General features: G+C 35.1%; 1 protein-coding gene across 2 annotated transcripts; it reads left to right on the forward strand.

The window, feature by feature from the left end:
- The first annotated feature begins 595 nt into the window (after window positions 1–595).
- LOC110379401 (FYVE, RhoGEF and PH domain-containing protein 3) lies at window positions 596–23,269 on the forward strand. 2 transcript variants are annotated; one of them, XM_064035119.1, is made up of 9 exons: window positions 596–1,900; window positions 9,846–10,095; window positions 10,834–10,920; window positions 11,830–12,147; window positions 12,753–12,893; window positions 16,370–16,583; window positions 20,592–20,681; window positions 21,340–21,392; window positions 22,359–23,269. In XM_064035119.1, the coding sequence occupies exons 1-8, from the start codon at window positions 756–758 to the stop codon at window positions 21,378–21,380; spliced, it is 2,286 nt and encodes a 761-aa protein (XP_063891189.1). In that variant the 5' UTR covers window positions 596–755; the 3' UTR covers window positions 21,381–21,392; window positions 22,359–23,269. The 2 variants fall into 2 exon arrangements, with proteins under 2 accessions (XP_063891189.1, XP_021194747.2); XM_021339072.3 differs by lacking the exon at window positions 21,340–21,392 and having other exon boundaries at window positions 598–1,900.
- The last annotated feature ends 447 nt before the right edge of the window (window positions 23,270–23,716 follow it).

A 23,716-nucleotide genomic window follows, 5' to 3' on the forward strand; every position in this document is an offset into this window, starting at 1 on the left:
ATTAAGTCCTTAATATGCCGTCGTAAGTGTTTATACACTGACAAGTTTTTAATTAAATTAAATGTAGGCTACTTGTTGAAATTATAGGCGGCTGCAGTAAATAACCTTGGCTTGAGGCTCAAAACCTTAATTAATACGATCTAGCACAACCGGGTTTAGTAACCCAGACGATTGCTTATTGTTGTAGTGAGTTGGCAATCAGACAATAACAACAGATATAAGATAAACAAAGTTCTGTTATAAATGATTTTGATCCATTAGTTAAACGAAAATAAAATGGCTTCCTAAATTACTATACAAAAAGAAAGAGAAATAGAATTGTCAAAATAATGTTATTGTTATCTTTAGTTTGAATTATTTCTTAATTTATTTTATTCTACAAAAGTCTGTCTATGAAACGCGGGTTCATATTGATGTAGCCGCTGCAGTTAAAACACTAGTAGTATCGTAATGTTTGAGCATTTTTAATACTTATGATTTGACGCAAAAGAACTAAACAAAGATAATTTTCTACAGTAGATTAAAATTCGTCCAGTGTAAGTAGAACTGCGCGTTCCGTTTCCAGCTGGCCGTCTGTGCTGTATGTAGTGGTGTTTTATGAAAGCGGTGCGCGGTGTGGCGCGCGCGCCGCTGTCAGTCGTGTTTGGTTATCAGAAGCGCGCGCGTGTCGGAGCTGCGCAGCGCGGACGGTTTGATATGAGCCTGCTTACCCGTGCCCGCGGCTTGTGTAACCTTGTGAGTGCCTGCATCACGCCATGACACAGGAGGACTGCTACACCCAGCTCGACTACGAGCTGCAATCGTCGTCGGGAAATGCTTCCGACGAAGACGGTGTTATCATCAGAAAGGACAGATCCAGTGTTAAAGACATGATTCTCCGTTTCGAAAGGACCAACTTAAATCCTTTCGGTGGCTCTAGAGAATCGTTGGAAAAGTGCAAATCACCTTTGGGAAGTTTAACAAGTGTAGTTAATCCTATTCAATCCCATTTTCAACATTTGTGCCCAGTGACAAAGTCTCAGGACAGAAACTCAAACGTATCGGTGAATTCTATTTTATCTAATGCTTCAGAACATAGTTATGAATCCAGTTCATCAGGTTTTATCTCTGATAGAAAACCAGGAGACATACTTGTGCCCCATAGACCTGCCCCACCACCTCCGGATCAATTTAAAGACGATGAGGAAGATGAAGCCCCCTCTCCGGAAAGGAAATCGCCCGTCGCTGAGGAAATCACGTTTAAGGAAAGACGGTATTCCTTTACTACGCCTTCCTCGTCTCCTGTTGTCCAAAGGCGTTCACGACAGCCGCCTGTCATTAGGAGAAAATCAACAGCAGGTCAAGGACATCCCGGGGAAAGGCATTGGTCATACGGGGTTAAGCAAAGTGATTTGGAAAAGTTGCTCAGACTCAAACGATCGGATCCATCTGATAATGAGGAAGAAATAACTAGTCATCAAATAGAAGAATCGTCAGAAAATGAAAGCTCTGATAGCAGCGATTCAAGCGATAATTTAAGTAATGGAAAAGAATATGTACTCAACCAAGACGACGGTAGACTGGAAACCTTGTCCAACGATTATTCTACGGATACTTTGATAAATGAAGAAAACAGTGATGAACAAAGTGAAAGAGGTGACGATGCCTCGGTTTCTTCGGGTGACTATGGTGATCGTGTGAATTATGACAATGTTAGTATTAAATCGATTTCATCTTTCGACATGGTTCCATACCAGAAGTATGATAGTATTACTGTGTCTTCGGACGAGTTCGGCTCTGAGGTGTGCCACGCACCAGACTCAGAGTTTCTTACTGTGAGTGCAGTGAACGAATGGTGTATTTCCAAGTCTACCGAACCGGTATTGATGCCGGTGGAATCGAAAAAGGAGAAATATCGCAGGTGAGGTCACTCGAGTTTTTTCAAGATATCGAGGAAAATATTTGCGATATCGCTAGCTGGCTTTGTCACAAAATGATAAGATATCGTTTTCCTTTAAGTGCGTGTAGGTATCGTTAGTGCGACTTTGTTTTAGCCAAACTCACGTTTTGATAAATTATTAATTGGTTGTTTGCACAGTTATATTTCTTTGGTAGTTGCTTATTACGGTGTAATTACAATAATTTACACATAAAAATGAATAAGAATGCTTATTGCATACAAACTAGTACATATACTATGAGTACTGTGTGAGGTTTCACCTTGATGTTTATTCATATGGTGCGAGGCAAGTGGGCAGGTGGCTTATATGTGTAGGTATTTACCACCAGTAGCCGTTGATGAGATTTAGATTCATTCATTGCCATAGAAACATTTCAATATATCGATAGGAGATCTAAAGTAGATTAATCACAGGTAATTACTGCGGGGCTTATGCAAATAACCAAAAATTCTATTCGATAAGAACACATTCGTTTATTGATTGTTATAGTTGTCACACCAATAAAAGATAACCTGACAGTTAATTTATAGTCTTCCAATAATACCGTTCATAAAAAGTGAATTATTATTGATCTATTTTTGTTGGTGATTCGCGAAGATTCTTGAAGCATAAATTGCATGATAAATAGTCGTCAACGTAGGTGGCAAGGTCACTCCATGTTGTTCTTGCGCTAAGCATGCCTGATTATTTTGCTATTGTAATTAGTAACGGCTTTCTGTCTACGCTGCTTTAAATAAGTTGATGTCATACTGTCGTTTTTGGGATCGTAAAATTATTAGTTTTATGTCAAGGGCTCCATTAGCTCAGTATTTTTTTTATTATCGATAGGCACGTTTATGCATGAACTACGCTGAATCTTGACCAATGACCGTCTTTTATACCGTAAGATATTCTGACTTAATTGAATGTGAAATACCTACTTAAACAGCCACCAAATATTATTCACGCTGACATTGTGCATTGATTGCATAAACTCGGTTGAAAAAAGAGAATTTAAGTTTCATAGCCATCGATTTCATGAATGGTGTGTAACAAAATCAATATTATCAATTTACAGTTCTTTGTTGACTTTCACCGTTTAGTTTTAATTTTGCTCATGGCGAGCGTTAACGCTATTGTGTTACAAAAGGCTGTGTTCACTTACAAATGTACATTCTATGTTCCATTTTCTAATTAAAATACATAGGTCTCGCGCAAGTCTCGCGTTTTCTCAAAAATTTGTATGTGTAAACGTAAAAATACAGTTTAACATTGTATTGAAGAAAACAGATAAACAAAACAAAAGAAAAACGGTTTGAGAAGTATCAAGATTTGTTTACACTGCAACATATCTACTTAAATATATGTATAAAGTATCCTTTCTTACCTTAGGTTTTTCCTTAACGTTGCTTTGTAAAACAATTTTATTATTAGTACTAATATACAAAGTATGTTTACGCCTTATCGATGATGTAACACAAACTATTGACGGGTGTCGCGTTTACTAATTCGTTGTATGATTATGTTACGTGCCTATGAGTTGGCAATGTACCTATCGGAATCATAACTGCTACCGAAACGGTGCAACTGTTTATAAACATAGTAATTTAAATATGATGCTCATTGGAGATTAACATTTTACGTGTGAGTAAATTGCAGAATGTATCATCGTTGGTAGTATGTTTGTAATTAGAATGAAAGAATTTGTTTTTAAATTACTTTTTCAAAATTAATTAAGATGTAAGTAATATTTTCATTAATCTCATTTGTAGTAATTAAATAGTACAGAGTTTGGTGTCACAGGACAGTGACTCGTGTTTGTCACTGGCTTTTAATGAATTTTGCCATTGTTTTCATTCACGAGTACCCAAATACAGCTGGCAACGAAATTGAATCGAAAGAACTGGCTGCTCATTTGTAAACATGAAAATTGAGGACATAATAATCGATTCACGATATAAAATAGACTATTTATAGCAGTATTTGCCTTTGAAAAGAAACGAGATACAATCAAAGGATTCAATTGATATCGAAAATGTTTTCATTTTGACAAAATAACGACTTCCAACGCTTGGAACTTATGTTTGCTTATTTAGTTCGGTAACCTGATCAACGTAATATACCTGTACTAAATAACATAAAATTTGCTTGCTAATATAATAACTATATTATGAAATTATCGCAGATTATTTGGCTATCGAATGCTATATTAGATGAGGTAGGGTTTCACTAGTTTGAATTGGAAGGTAATTAAGTCTGTGAATTTCTCTGTCGATCTTCCAGCTTTTAAGCACTTGTGTATGATATTTCCTAATTAATCATCTGTTAGGCTATAGAAATATAGAACTATTGTTCCTTTAAACATAAAGAGAAACAAGTATGAACCTTTTAAATGCTTATGTGACGAGCCGTCTCCTTCCATGGTTTTCAGTGATAAAACATTACTAAAATAGATATTATATGATAAAATGTTTTGTCATATATGCTTAAGTATCTATTGCGATAACTAAATCTTATCTAGAGGTACTACGGGTACCGGAAGCCAATGACAGCCCTTTTCCACGTGTGAAAACTTGTTAACGTGAAAACTATGTATATTACCTGAGCAAAGTAAATTATATACTTATACGAGTTTTCAGAGATACTGTTAATAGTTGTAGCATGTTATAATATTTTGGAGTTCTGGCCGGAACTGTTTTAATCTGAAGGTCGAGCTTAATATTGTCGGGTTTCCCTTATACCTATATTCCTCTCATATATCTTTTCAGTATTAATGCTTAATTTTTCATTTAAATATAAAAAATAATATCTTTTTTAGTAGGTAAGTAGGTGATGTGTCATGCATTTGTAGTCTCTGTTCCCTTGTCTCAATATAATTGATACCTGATATATTTGGACCAGACCTTGTCCTAAAAGTTTTGCTACTTACGCAAATCAAAACATACCATCTATATTTAGTAGTGACTTACAAGGCTTCTCAATTCAATATCTATCAATTATGTCTGTTTGTTGACGTTCTTGTGAAACCTTTTTGAAGTAAGGTAGGATGAAAGAATGTGCCTAAACTCAAAAGGTACCTCTAACGAACTACATAATCGCACTTTCTGTGACATTTCAGTCTAGTTCAGTTTTTCATCCCACTCACTTTATCCAGTGATAGTCCACCGATATTTAATGAGTAGAAATTATAGCTAAACCCCTATCAGGTACATATTAGATTACATGTGATTTCATTGACTAATATTATCGAGATAACGTACAATTTTTCGTGGAATATCGAATCCACCACTAATGTAGTTTAGTGTTAGCAATATGCCTCCGAAATAATAGCTGTCTGTCATCTTATTTATATTAGAAGAATAGGGATTATTTTGCAGCTACAAATATAGATATTTTTCTTGGTTATTATTACCATGATTTTACGTAGATACAGAGCGTTACCTGTACTCATCATCATTAATTTAAGAGCCCAGCTCTTGTCGGTGCAGCTCCTTCCATTTACACCTATCTAGCGCCAACTCCTGAACTTCCTTATACGTCACAACCTTCGCCTTTTCTTTAATTTGCTTGATGTAGCTATATCTTGGACGACCCCTTCCTCTCTTTCCTTCGACCTTCCCTTCCACGATGTTTTTGATAAAATCGTCGTGACGTATAAGGTGTCCTATCATTTTTCCTCTCCTATTCTCTATAATTTGCAATAGTTGCCTCTTAGTTCCTACTCTGTTTAGTACTTCCTCGTTAGTAACTCTTTCCGTCCAGCTAATTCTCTCCATCCTCCTCCAGCACCACATCTCAAAAGCCTCCAGTCTGCTTATATCCTGCTTAGTTAGCGTCCAAGTTTCACAACCGTATAACGCAATGCTCCAGATGTATGTCCTTATGAAATTTTCTTGTTTATATTGGATCTAAATAAATATTTTTTGCTGTAAAAGGCTTGTTTGGCCATTGCTATTCGGCATCTGATATCAGCGGAACACCGAGAGTCCGATGTTATGTTGCTTCACAAGTACTTAAAACTTTGAACTTGTTCTATTTCTGTGTTATTAATTTTACCTGTACTAAGACAGTCTTATTTTTTTATTGTGCCTATTAACGTTCTATATTTAAATCTGTCAGTTCCTCCCTATGCAATGGCGATCTACTCTATGATGATAAGGAGTTACGACCTTCTTCCTCATTTTCACAATGAAAATGCAGCGAGGCCTGTCCACTGCAACTTTCTTTTTCTAATGCCTTACTTCCTTTCTGTTGTGTCCGAATATTTTTTCAGTCTAACAAGGTTAGAATTGTTTTTTCAGTATCTGATGTTGATTCATTTCTGTAAAGCTATGGAGGGTGAGCGAATTATTACGTACTGACTGACATGACATTTACCTATAAAAAAAACTATAATAATATGACGTACCTCATGAATATATAAAACGTGTTACGTTTCCTTCAAAATAGAAAGAAAAGACGATCAGTAAAGAATTCATACCATTAAATATTCATCATCAGCTAATTTGGCAGGCTTGTGACGTCACAACGTGTGTTTTATATAGCTGCGCAGGCGTCGGCGTGGATGCCAAGGTTGCTCCGGTATTTACGTTTTGTACACTATTTACGTATAAAGAATACAGATACGATTCTCAGTTGTTACATTTATATCTCTCGACTTACTTTGAATCGCGGAAAAATATCAAGGTCTCTATAAAATACATATCTTTATTTCTATTTATACATATATTGTTCATGTAACTGATAAAATTAGAAGGTTATTAGATTTTTACGTGCACGTTATAAGTAGATACGATGTTAACACGTTTGGTTTATAGCGTGGTGAAATCAGTGACTCATACGTCACTTTCGCCAATATTGACGATCGCTTCGATGACGTTTGGTCCAAACAAGCGACGATTACGTCATTACCAAATGTGGATTCCCCGCACACCATTTTTCCTTCTTCTATTACATGTCTGATAAGAAAACTAGATCGACCTATTAGTCATAGGGTGCTAAAATATGTCTGTTCTTGATAAATGGATTAAACAAAGATTAAATGAGGAAATTATGATAACCGATTTAAATATATCGATCTGTGTTTACCCTTACTGAATCTGGATTTGTAAATATTAGTATTATAATATCTATAAAAAATTACACACAAATAATGAGAAAAAAAACTGGCTGACAAAATTATAGTCTTATTCTAAAAAAACACGGTTTTGAAGAGCATAACAATTGTCATCGTGCAAAATACACTGTAGATGTTTTTCTTGAATCACTCTTAAAACGCAGCCAAGTCTAAATAAGATAATGCACTAATGCAAACGTCATTGTCATTACAAATCGTCACTATCTTTGTAACTAATGACAAAGGTCATCGATTTTAGCCACAATATATCGGGTGTGTCGTTCATAATCACATTAAATGAAATGCGTTAATATACTGGTTAATATATATCGACTAACACATAGAAAAAATAAAAATAAAAAAAATGAATTTTTCAAACAAAGTAAATAGAATAAAAATGTGCGAAATTTAGAACACCATATAAGAGTCAGTCATTACAAACAACTGAAATTCTCCCTTGAAAACTGACAGCCGTCAACTGGTCAAAACATTCGATACTCCTAACGTTGTAAATTATAAAAACGAAAAATGACTCCTGTGGCTAAACCACTGAATGGATTAGGTTATTTTTTTTACAATTCGCCATAGAATATCATAAAGTATATGTGATAGGATTTAATGTGATTGTGAACGACACACCCTGTATAAGTCAATAATTGACAAGCCGACCCCAACATACCTAGTTGGGAAAAAGGGCTCGGAGGATGATGAATTGACAAACTATTTTTGAGATACGAGTATTCTAAATTCTAAAAGCAATAAACAAAATGATCAGAATTTCAAGTTTAGAATCTATCATTTCTATTGACAAAACAAATACCTGATTCTGCTTCTCAAGCGAGCATTTAAACAATTTGTTTGTTTTTTAAGAACAACAGAGCGATCTTTGCATACTTGCCAGATCTAAATATTGTGTATAAAACATTGCTAAACAATTTCAACAAGTGACCATCGATTATCGCAATTATAGAGTATGTATCGAATGGAACGATAATACAAGGAAAAATGTATAACCGATTTGTATAAAAATAGATAATGTTTTATTATTCTCACCTTGATAAATATAGATTAAATGAATAGTACTAAAACTGAAGCTTCCTGTGACGAAATTCTTTCAGCAGTTTGAAGATTTTAAATATCAAGAACCTATGTTGCAATGTGTGTTCGTTATCACAAGTTTTTTATTTCGAAATCAATCATTACTAAGGACCTTGATAGCTTCTTAATTTTGACAGATAGCCAGTCACTTACGAATACGTTTGTAAAATTGAAGTGTTGCGTAAATTATAACCTGTATTTATTTAAACATTCAGATTCATCTACACACTGAACTGTAAAAAAGTAGTAAAAAATCTTACTAGAGATCATTTTGCGAGTGACTTAGCATTTCACTATTTGCTATTACATTTTAGCGACGGAAGATGTCCATTTACACTAGATAAATATTTGTCTTAAGTTCTTAATGTGTAATAATATATGTGTACTTTATTTATCACTATGTACTTACTCTTTGGACTGGGTTTTGCTAAAACTGAGGTCACGTATTTAGGAACGTTATCAGTAGGAATTGTTGACCTTTATCCATATTTGGGGCAGTGGGAATACCCGATGGGTTTCATAGGAAAACAAAATAAAAAAACGCACAATGTAGCTGAGGGATTTCAGCGGACCATGATTTTAGATATATTATTTTCTACCTATTGAAAATATTTTTTTTCTGTAACTAAACAAAATGAAAAGTTGCAATCTAAATGGACCTATGTCTCGTCTTGTAATAATTGCAAAGGATCTATAGTTTAAGACGATTTATTAAGCATTGTCTCTCTGTAGAACTTCTGGGATAATATGGGAATAAGAAAAAAACAAAACGAAACATGTAATACAATTTCTATTCTGAAAACTTCAAGGCAACATTATGAAATCGTGTAGCATAATATTGCTTAAGCATTTCGATTGTTGCTAATTGTTTCAATGACAGCCGTCAGTAGCTGTCCGAACTCATAATGTAGGAAGCGATAAATTTTATCATTTGCACTAAATATCCCCAAGTCCTATAGACAGTGGAACAATCTTGACCTGTTTGATAAAGCGTGATAAATATAATTTTAGAATCGCTTCTACCTTGTATTGTGCATTCATAGAAGCGTGTTTATCAGGGGAATACCGTACATATTCTAACAAAAGAAAAGCTTTTTGCATAATGCGTAGTATTTTTGGCAATGTAAACAGTTTTTTATTTAAAGAGTACAGTCAAAGTGTTGAATATTTAAATTACACAATCTGATAAGACTTACACCGTATTTATGATGAGTTGAACTCGTCGATGGAAGTATACAAAAGATAACGAAATATCTCTGTTTATGGTAGTAATTTAGTTTTAACAGGAAACACAGCCCGAGTTGATTATTTAGGTATTTTTGCATAACAAAAAACATAACATTATGCAATGAATAAAGATTATACCGTTTTATTATCATCCTATGTCGTACACAGGATTACAAATAAATGGGATGCATATTAAATAATAACAAAAAAAAACATAACATCTAATGTCATTCAGGGACTTCACTCTATACAGAATGAATTATAATCCCCATAATCATGTGTGTTTAGAGTATCATACCTATATCAAGTTGAATGTTGGTTGGATATAACAAAAATAATAACAATAGGGTGTCAATACTGAATTAAGTCATTGTTTTATTGATTGTCCCTTCGTTGCTGTTTAACTTTGAACAAATGTTTGTTGACAAAAGCCATAATTGACCACGAAGTCCTCAATCCTGAGTAACGTCATTGTTTGTTTACAGACGGCTGACAGAAAGAGTGAATGAGCTGGTACATACAGAAAACGTCTACGTGGAAAGGTTAAGGCATGTCGTCGAAGACTACATTCCGAACATGAGGAAACCCGAACTATCTCCCACCTTCAGAGGACTGGAGCCAGAAATCTTTGGCAACATCGAAAGGATATTCAGGTTTCACTCTGAAGAGTTCCTGCCGGCTTTAAGAGACTGCGAAAATGATCTCAGGAAATTGGGACAGTGTTTTAGGAGATTCGTAAGTGTTGTTTATCTTTTAATTCCTTAATACAAAAGAAATCATAATTGTTTAGGACTGCCGATTTTAAAAAGTTGGAACACGTCCATTTTGCCATACAAAAGCCATGTGATGATTGTAATGATTATCCTGTTTTCGTTTTATGAATATTTTTAGTTTGGTCATAATTTGCCTTATCCGCTTGAACGCGTCAATACATTAGTATTTTTAATGACCATCTATTTTTATACCGACAAAATGCCGTCAATGGTCACCCTGTTATAATTATCCCTCCTAACTAGAGTAAATAGTCAGCGTAATGACCGATTAGGAGCAAATCATTATAAAAACATTGGTGTCACGGACTGGTGGAGCGCGTGATTCTATGCCTTTACACTCCACCGCCGTAATAAGATCTTCTTTCTTCACAGTTTTGATTCATAGAAATGACTAGAACGCGGCAACTTTGAGTAAGAACGGGCCTTATTTAAATGGACTTACGATATCTATCAACGTGTTTAGCAATTCTTCACAGTAACTCAACTTCTCGCTACATTAACCTTTGCTCTGTGATAGTTTTAGACTTCGATTGTTTTCGGAGAAAGTACTGGAATTTCTCTCTATACCAATATGTACAGTCGGTAATCAAAAATAATGGCAGCGGTCATTGTACGTGATGTGATCGAACCGAATGTAATACAAACAATGCAGCTAAGAGCAGATTTATTCAATGATCACGTTTTTTTTTTCTATTTGCAGGAAAAGAGGTTCAATATGTACGTAATGTATTCTAGGAATAATAAGAGAGCGACGAGACTAGTATTTGAACATAAACAGTTTTTCCAGGTGAGTCTCATATTTTGTTATTTTTCTTTATTATTTTGTTGTTTGTACAAAAACAATGGGGAATCACATATTTTCAGGATATTATGTACATTATCACCGTTTTACATGGGGCTTCCCTGTTCATGAAAAAAAAAAAAACTCTAATCTTTAGCCTTCCCACACAGAAGTACGATAAACAATCATATACTTTTGAAATGAACTCATAGTTATTTGAATTTTAACATAGTGGGCCGGTATGATTTATGTATGCCGTAGCTATTGAGTAGGTGGTATGTGTTACCGTAAAAAACCGATTGAAGCATTATCGGTTGGCCGCATGCACGCATCACGATGGTCAATGGACGTCCAGCGCTATTTCCTCATTTCTGTTCAGTGTACGGTGTGCTGGACGGCGGACCATGTTAGACAACCGCCTAACTGTTGCCGCTACCGTTATACTTGCACATTCATAGGCATTACTCCGCCGACGTAAAAAAAATAATACTCCGTTACGAATAAACACTCATTAATTATACAGATGAATTTAATTCTCTCAGCGCAAAGCGAGCGAATGTTCTAGAATCGTAAGCTTATTTTTCAACCAAGAATTTTCTTAATATAACTTTTTTCTTTGACCAAAAAGCTAAACGTCGAGACATAAAAGTCTAAGTGGAGTGAAAGTTTGTATTTTATTATTATAATTGTCGCGCGCCATTTCCCTCCTGTGAACCTTCTCAGTCTACTTGCTCGGATGAAATTCTGCTCCAGTTATCCCACACCTCGATCGCGATCACATATCATTCGACCCAAATTACGCATGAAAGCCGGTGAAAGGCTATAACTTATAAGTGTTAACTAAACATAATTTACACCTATAACAATCTATTGAGTTACTTTTTAGTTGATTTATATCTAATTTCTGTGTTTCAGGGAATACAATTAGAGTTAGGTGATCGGCTAGATCTCTCAAGTTACCTCCTCGAACCAGTGCAAAGGATACCAAGATACAAGTTGTTCTTGGCGGATTTAGTGAAAACTTATACGAATTATGAAAATGAGAGGTGCGAGTCTGACTCGAGGATATCCAAATTGAGCGTGGACAGTGACGAGACTGGCGGCAGCAATGGCGAGTCGTCAGACAGCGATGAAACTCCACTGGAAAGTTTGAAGCTCGCGAAAACTATGGTTGAATGTGTTCTGACAGCCGTCGATGAAATCATGGCGTTGGAGAATATTACGGACTGTCCGGTAAGTGAAACATTGTTTTAAACGAGGCAAAATTTCTTGGGTTATAAATAGAGACATGTAAATCATTATCGTCGATAACTGAAATGTTGATAGTAAGATATAAGTAAATAATAGGTACCTGCAGTAATCTTGTTAGTCATATGGTACACACGTTGTTTGCCACAGGCGTTGGACAATGTTCATTATCTCGGATTTTATCTCTACTTATCTTAAATATAAGTACGCTGGATGATAATGAAAATCATTGAGACATTTTTTTACGAAATATAAGCTATACAACTGGCTGAAGTTTATTTTTATTTAAACGCTTTCACTTTCTGATAACAGCATGAACTAGGTAAATAAATGGGGGCATAATATTATATTATAAATTCATAATACCCAGCTGTGTTAAAATAACATGCTGCCATAGGTTCTATATTAAGCCTACAACAGTTAATATTGATGGAATGGTGAATACTAAATTCGTTGAGCAGATAATTTTGGTGACGTTGACCCTGTTATTCCGTGGAAGGCTTGATCTGTTACAAATGGGTTGCATTCGGGGCTATTTGCGTCGGGTAGGCTTTATTCGAATGGGACAGTATCGATCGTCTCTGTTGCAGGTATATTTGAACCTGCTGAACCAGGGCCGGCTGCTCCGACAGAACGAGTTCTACGCGATGGACACGGCGCGCCGTCGCAGACAGCTAATGAGGATATTCCTCTTCGACAAACTCGTGCTCATCACTATTGTGTATAGAAAGGTCAGTGTATTCTGTGTTCTATGCTTACTGCTACATAGTTAGACGTTTCTGTGCATATCAATATTAGACACAAATAATAATTATGATATTATTTTTTTAGTAAACGATTTGGAACCTGTTTAACTATAATTACGGTTTATTTGGTATATTGATTATTTCACCCATAGTTATCTACGTCAGAACAAAAGTCATTAGGGTAGCGGTAGCCCAACATTTATAAGTTTTAAGTAATGAATTAATTAATACATAGTACCTACAATAATAGCTCCATTATTATAGTAAAATCCCAGAAATAAGGCTCAGTCTGAAAACGTATTGTACAATAAATGCCAAGGTAATTAGCCTTAACGGTTATGTAAATGTGGCAACATTAAAATTGCTCTACAAGGAATCAATTAATACTTACCAATAGGTCAATTTTGAGTTAAGTAATTAAGTGGTTAATTCATTTCATAATATTGCTTGGCTTTGTGCTAGAAAATACGTCTAGCGTTATTGATGGACACTCTTGTCTAGAGAAAACTTTGCAGGCGTCGTAAATTACGATAGGTATAGACTTCTGATGGACGTATATGCTAATTAATAAACGTCGTATATGAAAATTATGCTAAATATAATGTTAGAGCTTCATTGTAGTTTAGCATTGTTAGTTTAAAATGTAGGTAACAAAACGTCGAAACCAAAACGGTTTTTCGATAACAATGTCAATATTTTGTCAATCCTTTAAAGTAAATACGCGATGTGATGTCATGTATGCATACAACTTCCGGATAGTGACGCTCAAATTATCAGTAAACAAACAAAGTACAGTTACGAGTAATTAGCAATGCACTCAGTTCTCAACGCATTCGTTGTGCAACGTCAATTGCACTTTTTGCGATTGGATTTCAGATTAAACAATCGACTGGCAGACAAGAACTTAGTTTCAAAACAACAGTTTCAAAATAAAATTGATAATGCTTGTTCTTTTCTCATATCAACGGGAAAGTTTTAGATGTTTTCAATTGAATTTATTCCGATATTATTTACGTGTTGTTTTAGTTTTCATGAGTTGTTTGCTTTGTTTTTCAAAGATTTTCTTTTTTTTTGTTGTCGATGTTTGATATAAAATGTTGGTAGAATTCTAGACGTAAATTCGTAATAACAAAACTATAAGCAATTTATGTCTGCATGTAGTAAGTTATCTAAAGGTTCCGAGTTAATCATACTTGACCTATATTTTTGGCAAACGAATAATATTTGCTTACAACTGAGATTATATAACGCTTATTCCTACTTCATATCGTGGAATACTGAAAGAAACCTAATTATATGTTTTTACTAGAACTATGATATATGCAAAAATAGGGAAGCGGGGTACATTTTAAGTACTAGATGTTAAAGTAGAAAGATTTGTAGTAAAGTGACCTTGAAGTAGTTCTAAAAACAAATGATAATTGATTGAATCAATATTGATATTAGACGCAGTCAATTGACAACAATGAAGCGATATTCCTTTGATATAAAGATAATTACATGAACCTTGTTATGAGAACTACAATAGAAGGTACTCTCATTGAATCAGCAATCGTATTAAAAAATATTGATTGAATATTGACCCTGATTAGTTTACTAACAGACAAAGTAACACATTAAGTATTAATTTGTATGAAAGTTAAAAAATAACAGGAGTTTGCAGTATAATTATTTCTTGGTGTAGACAGATAAATTAAATAATATTTAGACTAAATAAAACAAAGTTCGGATGAATCATAATTTATGAGTCACGGTTTATCAATGTAACAATAAAATTATTATAATTACCCCAGTCTGCCCACTGTCCACTGATATGATAAGGTAGCTATTTCATGACGAACTGTATTTTGTACCGTTTCAGACATTTTATTTGCTTTTCAACCACTTTTTTGACTTCACTGTGGTTTGCGACAAATAGAGGGTGTGACTAAGTACATATTTATTTCCATATCGTAATGACTAAGACTAAGTCGTATTGTAGTATCCGCTCCATCAAAGATAAAGGGAATTAACCTTTGATTTCTAGATTGCCTATTGACGTCAATATTTCTTGTAAGTTTTGCTATACTTAAGTGCGTATTATGAGAAAATGAAACTCCATAGATACAAGACATAAAGCTTAACAGATTGTTGTTTATTATAAAAAACAAATCTTGGTTTATGTAAGTACGTATTAAAAACAGCGCTTTTTTAAGATATTTTCGTCGAGATTCGCTAAAACAATAAATTCAAGTATTGGCAGAATCAAATTCCTTTACACTAACGTTGAAAGCGCTTTATTCAATACTTCAACTTAACCCAAGACGCCTTTGAAGCCGTTTAGAAATCAGTCAAGGGGTGACGTTTGAAAGAAAGATGACTCGCCGAATATTGACTCGAACGCGGCGAATTTCAAGACGAAAACTAAAGAGGTTTACATTCACAATTGCTCGTTTCAGTCTGTTTTACAAGCAGTTATTTTTTTCATTCTTCTTTTAATTTGGTACCATTCGCTGCCACTTAACTTGCATCATAATGAGATATTGTGCGTCGGAAGTTACGAAGTGTTTATTACGCAGACGCGACGCAGTGGCGTCGTCGCCGACGGAATTATCTGTATTCCATCATTCACATTTCGCGTACTGCTTCATAGTTTGATACTCACAAGTTTGTATCATCGTCGAGTGTCTTCAAGTTAACATAACAAAGGATTGTATTCGGAGCAACTACTTAAATATTTTAGACTTATCTCTGCGTCGAAATAACGTCAAACAAAGCTGAGATTCTCTCCTAAATCCAAGTATAACGCGTGTTACAAGACCATGACATTATGAATGAGTACCTATGCGGTCATTGTCATGGACTTGCTGACGACTCTGAAACAAAAGTGTACATTGGACGCGCAAAAACAAATAGTATGAAGATATTTTTGTAAAGTTTGTACACAATAGCAATTGTAGTGGTGAGAGTTAAATGACCTTGCCAATGCTACGGAACGACTAATTTACCACGCATCGACGATTTCAGCTGTTTGACGGCACAGGAAATACGTAATACTGGGAGACCGTCCCATTGTACGCATCATACAAATATAGCCATAAATACTTGATATCGCTAAATTCAACCAAAGCTAATGTGACCTTTTGTCCAACGAACCAATGACTCCGATTTACATTTTATATGAAAACAAACTTGACATTGATATTCTGATCTTGATATTAGTTTGAATTTGAATAAAACGAGATTGAAAATAAAATATTTAATGCAGCCCGAGCTGTGAGAATTCCAATTTACGTGTCCTTTTGTGTTTTTCATACCCAATTTGGTTTTATGATGGCAATTAATTTTTAGTGTAGTGGTAGTGGTCTGTTAATGATCACATTTTATTTGGGTTTAAAGACAAACCTAATTAAGTAACTATGAGTTAAGAATTAACTACTTACTTATCTAATATACTAAAAGATCCTTTTGATATTTTCCAGCAACCCAGAGTGGAGTACTTTATATACAAGGACGACATACCGGTGGACGACTTGGGCATAACGGCCAAGGAGCATGATCAGCACAAGTTCACGATCTGGTACAAGAAGAGGAACTTGAAGTCATACAAGTTGGAGACGCACGACCCCGCGATACGGAACGCGTGGGTCGAGGGCATCACCTCGTTGCTGTGGGAGCAAGCTATGCAGAAGAAAGGTAATAGCTTTCATTATTTCTAAACATCGTTCTATTAGATCGAATGATTTTCTTAACGCAGCGTCAGCTTCCATAAAAGCAGCGATAATTAAGGGTATACCTAGTGGATATAATATAATTTAATGGGAGTCAATAGACTCAATATCTGGGTGTTCTCGAACCAGTGAAACACCCAGCGGCAAACGTCGTTGCACTCATAACATTATAAGGCATACTGTGCGAATCTGGTTTCGCTTGGATATTATAACCTCGGCACAACATGAATGAAAGAACTGGTTGTGTTTGTATTGCAAGTGCACGACCAGTTACCATTAGTTAAACTGGTCATGGATCCATGGTATAGCTTTGCCCACCGCTCTGAGATTCATGTATGAAGGTTGTTAGAGAAATAATTGCACCGAGGCTCATACGATCAAGTACCGCAAAACTAGGCCGTACTTTATCTGTATCAACACTTACAACAATATGGCTGAAATATCGTAGCCATCTAGATAGCGTGGCATTGTTTTGGGGCAATTTATCAGCATTGGTTAAAATGTAGATGTTGTTCGTCGATTAGCAACGATACGCGAACATCAATATCAGCGCACGTTGATAAGGGCGCAGCGCTGAAACAATGCACTGACTAATGATGCAATTTTAAGCACCCGCTATTGTGTGATGAGCAATAACATTCAAATTATATTTATGTCTGATTACACTACGTTGTTTGGTATGAAAACGCACTAGTGTAGTTTATTTTCTTTGGTTTCGTCATGATGTGTTTACGACTACTCGTAAATATTGTAGTTGTCTCTGTAGTTCCTTATTGTAAACTATAGGAGTTTGTCGCGAAAACAAAACATGTTCAATAGTAAACTTTGCAATGATGAGTGTAGCGTTATGCAACGCAGCAGGGTGTGACATAGCGAGTCCGTCCTAACTCGATGGACTTATATCACCGTTGCGTATGATCGTTTTGTTGTTTTGTTTATGATCATTCACATCCTCAATGCTTCAATCAGTAGAAAATATTTTTATCTATCACAGTTATTGGTTATAAAAACTAGATCTAAATTAATGACTAAAGAAGGTTATTTTTATTAGTTCGACAACCCGACTCTTCATTGGGTGTATCGTAATTCAACATGATCTTTAAACATAAGTTATAAGTGTAATATCAATTGATAGAACATTTATGTATCTTGTATTGAACCGATTGATTATACATCTACTTGTCATCATGACTACTAAACATTCAGGCATTAGATAAATAAAAGAAGATTGTAACATTAACAGCAAGAGGCCATTTCTCACAAAGACTTTCTTTGAGTCCATGTGGCACGCACACCAGACAAACTAATTCCCGCATAGTTAATGCGAACAAACTTTTTAATTGATCGTCATCTGCTCCCCGTATTATACGTGACGGAAGGAGCAGGGCTCTTTATCACAGGCTGACGCACGCGGGGTCGACGACACAGTTTTTTATTGGACACTCGTTGGCAAGTTGCATGTGCAGTGTGTTGCGTCTCGTCTGTGGGAACGCCAGGAACTCGACGTTTTTCTTTGACGCCGCCGTTGTTTTGTAAATGCAAACGAATATGCAACGATCGCTCTGTTTGCACGTTTGCGCAAAACAAAATTAAGTATCGGTTGTACACTTAACAACACGTTTCACACGTTCCTACGATCCTTATCTTGGTATTCTTTATTCCTCTTTGAAGAACGTCCGTATTATCTGACTTGAGCAACCTTTCCTTACGGATAATTAGATAGGAGTATCACAAGGGAATGCTGCGACGAAAGTACGATCGTTTTGAACTCTCGCTGTTACAATGCCACATTTCTCGCTGAGATTACACCGATAAGCGTAAACTGGTGTTTAAATCTTTCTGGTAACGCGTTTCTTTGTTACTCGGAGCTATTTAGCGACAATTGCTATTTCCTCAAATGCACAATGGGCTTTTGTCTATTGCGATCTAGCATTGAGTCGGAGCAGCCGAGCTGATGTATATGCGGATCATGTATGTTGTGACCGAGACAGTGGCGTTTTATTGTCGGGGTTCATTTTGCGTCATTACGTGAACATTATCTAAACTATCGGCGGAGGTGACGGGCGTTCGATCGAGTTCTATTATTGTTGAACAGTTCAGTTTATTGTATGATAACGTAGTTTGAGCTGCCGCTGCCGGCCGATGTCCGCCATTATTGAATTTTGGTTTAACAACAATATCGGTTCTCACAGTTCGTGGTGGATACTTTGTTCGCGCATTAACTACCGATACTGCGACAGTTTTAAAATTCTATTGAATTACTGCCTTCATGGTGGAAAGTTTATAGTACACGACGTACATTATTGGATACCACACTATTTTCTAGATTTCTGTTATGCTTATTTAAAACATAATATTACCTATATCTGATCGATATAAAGGTTTCGCGTTGTTAAACCAAATTGCAATGCATTAAATAATATGCGTTATTTTACTTTACCTTCAAACTAAATCATAAATAAATGCTTATTAAATATCAACTGATATTCATTAGTTGATATGGCAGTTATCAAAAAAAAACTTTAATTCTTCATTAATGATTACTGTATATTGAAGTAAGCGGATCATCAATGGCGTCAATTCAGACGATTAGCAATCGTTCTTAGCCAATATCTATTGACAGAGTATTGTCACTGGTGTGACTATCATTATATACTGAATATGCTGTAAATGGTTTCGTGGAATCGTTGGGTTTATCTGCACTGTTATCAGTATCGCTAACTCAGGCAGGTGTGTCGGTGATAATACTCGTACTTTGTAATAAATCTGAAATTGTCACTAATGTATCGACATCATTATTATTCAGCTTGAATGTGGATGGTCTAAAGAAACGATGGAAGGAATATGTGGAAGTCGACATCCCAAGAAAGAATGTTTCTGTGAGATGACGGCTGATGTAAGAGTATGGAAGAAGAATGCTGCGCAAACCGAAATGAAATTGAGATAAGGACAGGGGGATGATGATGATAATATACGAATATGGTGCGTAATCATGGTAGATCCGGAAAGTAATGATTGGAAAATGATTTGTGATCGATTTCTCATTTCTGACCACATGATATCTGAACGGGTTGAGCTGCGTTTCTTCTTGTTCTGTGGTCAAAAGATACTAATTAAAGTTTTATGTGTTTATGTATTGGCCGCGTGTTGGGGCAATGCCCCGATATTTTATGGATAGTTGAGACCACTTTTAATTCCTATTAATAAGCCAATAGTGGCCTAAGAGGCCACGTGTTATAAGATAGTCTAAAGTCTATAATTAAGTAGGTATTTTTAATTTTTCCTTTCTGTGAACTGGCGAAGTTGGTCACTAAGGGAATTTACAATGGCTTCTAAATGTTTTAATTATGACTCAAATTGTTATCACATTAAGCTTGATAACCCGCCTCGTTAACGAGGTAAATAATATATTTACACCATTTATAAATTCATGACATACCAATAAATTATTATCTGAGATATGCCTTCGACGTGTAATCTATTGCTTGTGGTTAGTAGATAATAATATAATAATGTATGTATGTATAATGTCCATCATGTATAAATGGCCCTGTTCTGTTTTGTCGACCTTAATTCCTTAAATATCTATTTTTATTATTTCGAACCGATGAAGAGAAGTTATTTGAATAAGATTCATCAAAATTATTTAAATGGCGACCATCGCTTTAGCTTTGTTTTGACAAACGAGATGTCATTTGTCTCATTGGAGGAAGTTTGAGTCAAAAATTTATAAACGTTGTCGTCGTAAATTCTGCTTCCTTTGTAATTGTATTTTATTTTTTATGCCAATAAAACATTTATTTATTATTTATTTATTATTCTAATGTTTTGTCCCATTATTTGACTTATCTAATATTTCTTTGATTGTTATTGGTAATTTTAGGTTAGGATATTAAAAATACCTTTTTTTACATATCACCTGTTCAATAAACAATTTATTTCAAATAATACGAGTGTTATTTCTATTTTCCAGAACTTCTTCTGCAGCAGCGAAACAAAAGAATATCGATGGTGTCCATGAACAGCGAGGAGTCAGCGGAATCAGAGCGGAATGATGATAAATGTTAGTATACCTAATATACCACGGCTTTTAGCATACAAACCAGTCTAGAAACGGCTTTTGGACATCGAACTTTTGACGTCATAAAGTTAATGAGCCCATTTCTATTCAAGACTTGTAAAAATGAGACATCTTGACAGAACCACGTTATTTTTGACCTATTCAAATATTTTGTATCGCATATATTCCTCTGGTCCTAAAAAGTCTGGAACAGACTGACAGACTGTCGGCAAGGAGACAGATGGACATGGCCATATTGTTTCTATAAGGGATCCTTATTCACTGAGGGATACTCGTTATGTCACTGTCACTATGACAGCACACACAAGGCATTGTTTACCGCAACTCCTAAGTGTGTCAGGACTATCAGGGCCAATAATTAGCAATCAAGGATGGATTAATGGGACACTGGATAACTGTTACCCAGCTTATTCAGCTAATATATTCGACTTGTTGCATAGTTTTGCATGTGAGCAAGTTCTAGGTACGATCAACTGCGCATGAGATTGTTGTGACTTTTATAAATGTGTCATTATTATGGGAATCGTTCTCAGCAAAACATTGGAACATTTTGTAGGTACTTTTCATAGGATATTGCACTGTTAATGTTGTAAATAACACTGTATGTCACCACTCACACTGAGAACCATCTCTGCTGCAGGTCTATTAGATGGTTTCGTTGTCGTGAAGTTGCACCAATGAATTGCTTTGTAGGTCAGTAAAGTTTAGGCACGCTTCCAAACATTATACCTAATATCTGTTCAGCTTTCGTTTTCTTTGCCTTCGCTTTGGTGGATTGTCGGGAAACTAGTACATTATATGTATGAATATAAATAAAATATTTTCTCAAAAAGTGCAGAAGTGCACTTTGTTTCGACGGAGTCAATAATAAACAGCTATCAAAGGTCAACCATGCATGTCACTTCATAGATTTTTGTCGCACATGACAAGAACCATTCAATAAGAATATTGAAAGACAATAGGAATGTCTGATAAAAACAAATCATAATTATGTTTAATAAACATAACTTAACTAACTATCCATTTAAAGGTACCGTACCTATAGGTATTTTTTGACATATATTTGGCCAAAGCAGAAACCTAAATTCCTCTTCTCGTAAAGCAAATAGACCATTTACGTTATATCTAGGTAATAGAGATCCAAAATACCGGACATCTTATCAGCCATTTTATCTCAATCGTGAACTCTAGGCCTCAATTCGACGTTTCTAGAATTATTGCACGGCCTAAGCGATCGGCTCCAATTAGTTATAGTCCTAGAATTGACCAGAAAATAGCTTTTGCAGACTTACCTTCGAGCTTTGATAAAAAGCTGATAAATATAGGTATACCTATAAGTTTTATCTTACGACAGCGGGTGAGCTATATGTACTTCTTTGTGTAAATGTACTTACATGCATATTGTGTTTGTGTGCTTGAGCGTAATACACACACATGTATAGCTCACCCGCTTTTGTGCGGTAAAATATCTATACTAATACTTTTGCGGATATGTCTTCATTATATTGTTTGTAGTCTAATATGGATGTGGTGAAATATCTGTCCCATGGTGGTAGCTATTAAGCTTACTCATTTGTTCAGTTAACTCTTCTCGTGCCTGTTCTTATTTCTCATGGTGTTTCTCCTATTGGTGCTTGACTGTCAATTTGTTCCTTCCAGATAACTCTCTGCGTGGAGTCCCAGGTGAAGTGAAGAGACTAGGGCTGGTAGACAAGAAAGTACGAAGAACAACTTGGTACTGTGAATGAGTTCCACCTGATTATACAACTATGATTCACCTGACTTTCCTGCAGAGGCACAGGAATTACCTCCCGACAGACACGAAGGGAACAGTGTGTGTATAAATGTGGAGATGTAGCTCAAAAATGTACGAACAAATTTTAATGGAGTGATACAAATATTGTCAGAATTTTTAAGAAAATATTAGCAAAGTTCTGATGGACTGATACAGATACCATTGAATTCTTGTACTCGAGATTGTAAATTATCACAATTTAGTAATTTATAGATTAAAACTAAACCAGCTTTTGTATGATACGATAATATGCCTAGGTAAAGTAGTTTTAACGCAAATAACAAAGAAACTAGAACTGTATTTGTAATGTTCGAGTAAATTTTCTTGAAAATAGTAGTAAAGAATTCCGCTAATTTTAAAGAGTACAGGAGTAAAACTTAATATTATAGTGTAGCAGATAAATCCAAAGAAAGATTTTACGGATATAGAAATAAACGTTCTAAAATTGTTACTTAAGATTTATTGAAAACAGCAAACGAGAGCAGAACTCTTGCAGGATATAAATAAGATATAGCCAAAGCAATAGAAATTTTACGATATGTACGAGAAATGTGATAAAACGTTATTCGAAAATGTATTATACTTTATGTTATTATGATAATTTCAGTCATTATTTTATGGGACGTATATCGTTACAGTGTTATTTAGTGTTATCCTTTTTTGTAAATAAGTATTATTGTATCAATAAATAAATGTACCTATATCGTCCAATGTAAAGTTAATGTAAATTTTAATTTAATTACACAAATATTAAATAAAATTATTATTTCCAGAATGTTTTCGGTTATTGAAAATGACCCTTGCATGGGTAAATTATTACCCTATTCTAGAATATACATTTGAAATAAATACGAACATACACAAAATAAAGGGTATTAAGTATTCGGAATGTCAACTTATGGTCAAATGATAGTACTTCTAATTAATTATGAGTACAATGTCCGGACACCGGTGTCCTGTGGTGCTCTGAAACTGACATTAAATATCTTTTGTTTCCTGATAATGTCAAGTGGAATGCTTCTGTGGACATTAATGGGTGTTACTACCTTTTATTACGTTCTAGTCACGAGTGGCTTACAAGGATTTACAGTTGACACCGAATTGTAAATTTGAGGAAATTGTAGAATGTTATTGGAGGACGAAGCAAGCATATTGGATTTTGTTATTCAAGGTATGTAAACGATAAAAAGCTGTAATTTTCTCAGATATAGGAAAGAAAAGA

This window comes from Helicoverpa armigera, chromosome 6 (assembly GCF_030705265.1).
Source record: "Helicoverpa armigera isolate CAAS_96S chromosome 6, ASM3070526v1, whole genome shotgun sequence".
NCBI classification, from domain to species: Eukaryota; Metazoa; Arthropoda; class Insecta; order Lepidoptera; family Noctuidae; genus Helicoverpa; species Helicoverpa armigera.